Raw genomic sequence first — 2,537 nt, 5'->3', positions numbered from 1 at the left:
CCAAATTGCAACTCACAACCTGTGCACTCTACCCCATCCCATCCCACCTCCTCCCCAATCTTTCCACCACTCTTATCTCATCCCTAACACACCTCTTCAACCTATCACTAACTTCCGGTAACTTAATTTCCGGTCCTCCTCAGACCTCCTTCTCTCCTCCACACTTATTCGCTCCTCACCCAACCGCCTCCAAGACTTCTCTCGAATATCCCCCACCCTCTCGAATTCTTTGCCCCAACACATCGAACTATTAACCACATGCGGATCCTTCAGATGGAACCTGAAGACCCACATCTTCAGGAAAGCTTACAGCATACAATGACCCTGCTACCTCCTCACCACTACCTGAGCTACCACCTCAACCAACACTGGAAGTGCTGCAACCCCCCAACCTACTGTTTCCTTCCCCATTATCTTGTAGAATGTAAGCCTGAAAGGGCAGGGTCCTCTCTCCCCTCTGTATCAGGATGTGATTGATAGTTTGTTTACTGTAAGTGATATCTGTTATTTGTTTGTAACCCCTTCTCATGTAGAGCACCATGGAATCAATGGGCACTATATAAATAATAATAATAATCTGTATAGCATATACAGTAGTGAATGAATTTCTAGATGGCAAGCTTATGAACTGTTCCTTGAATGGCTTTTTTAATGTCCTCATTTCTCAGACTGTAGATAATGGGGTTAATCAAAGGAGTAAATACAGTGTATAGTAGTGATATGATCTTACTTACGGTGAGTGTGAGACCCTTTGATGGGACAACATAAATGCTAAACAGAGTTCCATAGAATATGGAGACCACAGTGAGGTGGGAGATACAGGTGGAGAAGGCTTTCTGTCTACCGGTACTGGAAGGAATCCGTAAGACTGCTACAACTATATAAGTATAAGACACTACAATGATTGTGGCTGGAATGAAGACAGATGGAGTTGCTAATAAAAACATCTCCAAATGTATAATAAAGGTGTCAGAGCAGGCAAGATCTATCAATGGCACAACGTCACAAAATAAATGGTCGATGGTATTGGCTCCACAAAAGTTTAGATTTGCTATTGTTATGGTGTAAATCAAAATTAGAGAAAGTACGAACAAAAAGCAAAAGAGGGTCAATATCACACAATGTCCACTTGTCATGACAGATGTATAACGGAGGGGGTTACAGATGGCAACATATCGGTCGTAAGACATCACAGCAAGAAGAAAGCACTCAAATGTTTCTAAGACACCAAAAAAATAAAATTGAGTGATACAGTCATCAAAAGTCAAGGTCCCCCCATTATTTAATAGAACATGGAGCAGATTGGGGACAATATCTGTGGGTAACAAGATGTCGCTGATGGACAGTTGTGAGATGAAGAAGTACATTGGAGTGTGGAGGTTTTTGCTCATGGACACCAGAGTGATGATCAGGAGATTCCCACATATTATCATAAAATAAATTACAATGAACAAGCAGAAGAGGAAAAGTCTTTTGCCGTGACTGACTTGAAATCCTAAGAGTAAAAACTGTGTGACGAACGTCTTGTTGTTCTCCTATTTTTAGACCGAAGAAAGAAATGATGTCAGGTGTTAAACTCCAAAAACAAATAACTTTTATTAATAAAAGTTTGAGCCTCCAGCTCAAAAATATTTACTGAATCCTTCCCTTCCTCAACCCTCACTCCACCAAAATGCTTGTGCATGACCAAATCATCTCCCTCCTCTTCTTCCGCAACATCGTCCTCTTTGGCCTACCTTCTAACACTATCGCACCCCTCTAGTCTGTCCTTAACTCTGCTGCCCGACTAATTAATATCTCTCCTCGCTACACTCTTGCTTCCCCTCTATGCAAAGCTCTTGACTGGCTCCTAATTTCCCAGCATATCCAGTTTTAACTACTAACACTGACCTACAAAGCCATCCATAATCTTTCTCCTCCATATATTTCCAAACTAATCTCTCAATATCTTCCCTCACATAATCTATCATCCTCCCAAGACCTCCTACTCTCCTCCATGCTTATTCGCTCATCACCCAATTGCCTCAAAGACCTCCCGAATATCCCCGATCTTCTGGAATTCTGTGCCCCAACACGTCCAGTTATCCACCACATTTGGATCCTTCAAACGGCATCTCTTCAAAAAAGCTTACAACCTGAATAAACACGTGGCCACCTCAACACCATCGGAGCTACTGTAACCCCCTGTCACGATGACCCGTCCTGTGTGACGCAACCCGCAGGCCGGTAACTGAAACAACAAGACGCGACACGTGAATATGTCCTGTGTGACACGGCCCGCAGGCCGGTAACTAAAACAACAAGACACGGGGAAACAGTTACAACAGTGGGCCCTGCGATAGGGAAAGGGGACGTGGAGACCTCCTGCACTCCCCTGAGTCAGTGTCCCTAATGCTGCTAATGTTCCCTATGCCGGTTCCGCACCGGGCGCCGATCAGGAACCTGTCGCCCTAGCACACCCTACACCTATCCCTTGCTAGGGAGCTGGGTGGCACAGGCACTGGCCCCACCGCTGTACTAATACACACTAAGGCTGG

General features: G+C 44.4%; 1 protein-coding gene across 1 annotated transcript in view; it reads right to left on the bottom strand.

The window, feature by feature from the left end:
• Window positions 1-608: 608 nt before the first annotated feature.
• The window catches only part of LOC141050013 (olfactory receptor 5G3-like), a 3,087-nt gene continuing 1,158 nt past the window's right edge, over window positions 609-2,537 (bottom strand). Inside the window, exon 2 of the mRNA XM_073546850.1 lies at window positions 609-1,523. Within this exon, the coding sequence (XP_073402951.1) occupies window positions 609-1,523 (915 nt within the window). The remainder of the gene's footprint in view (window positions 1,524-2,537) is intronic.

The sequence above is a fragment of the Dendrobates tinctorius genome, unplaced genomic scaffold (genome assembly GCF_039654945.1).
Source record: "Dendrobates tinctorius isolate UK_male_01 unplaced genomic scaffold, ASM3965494v1 ptg000151l, whole genome shotgun sequence".
Classification (NCBI taxonomy): Eukaryota; Metazoa; Chordata; class Amphibia; order Anura; family Dendrobatidae; genus Dendrobates; species Dendrobates tinctorius.
This window is presented reverse-complemented; position numbering and strand designations above follow the sequence as displayed.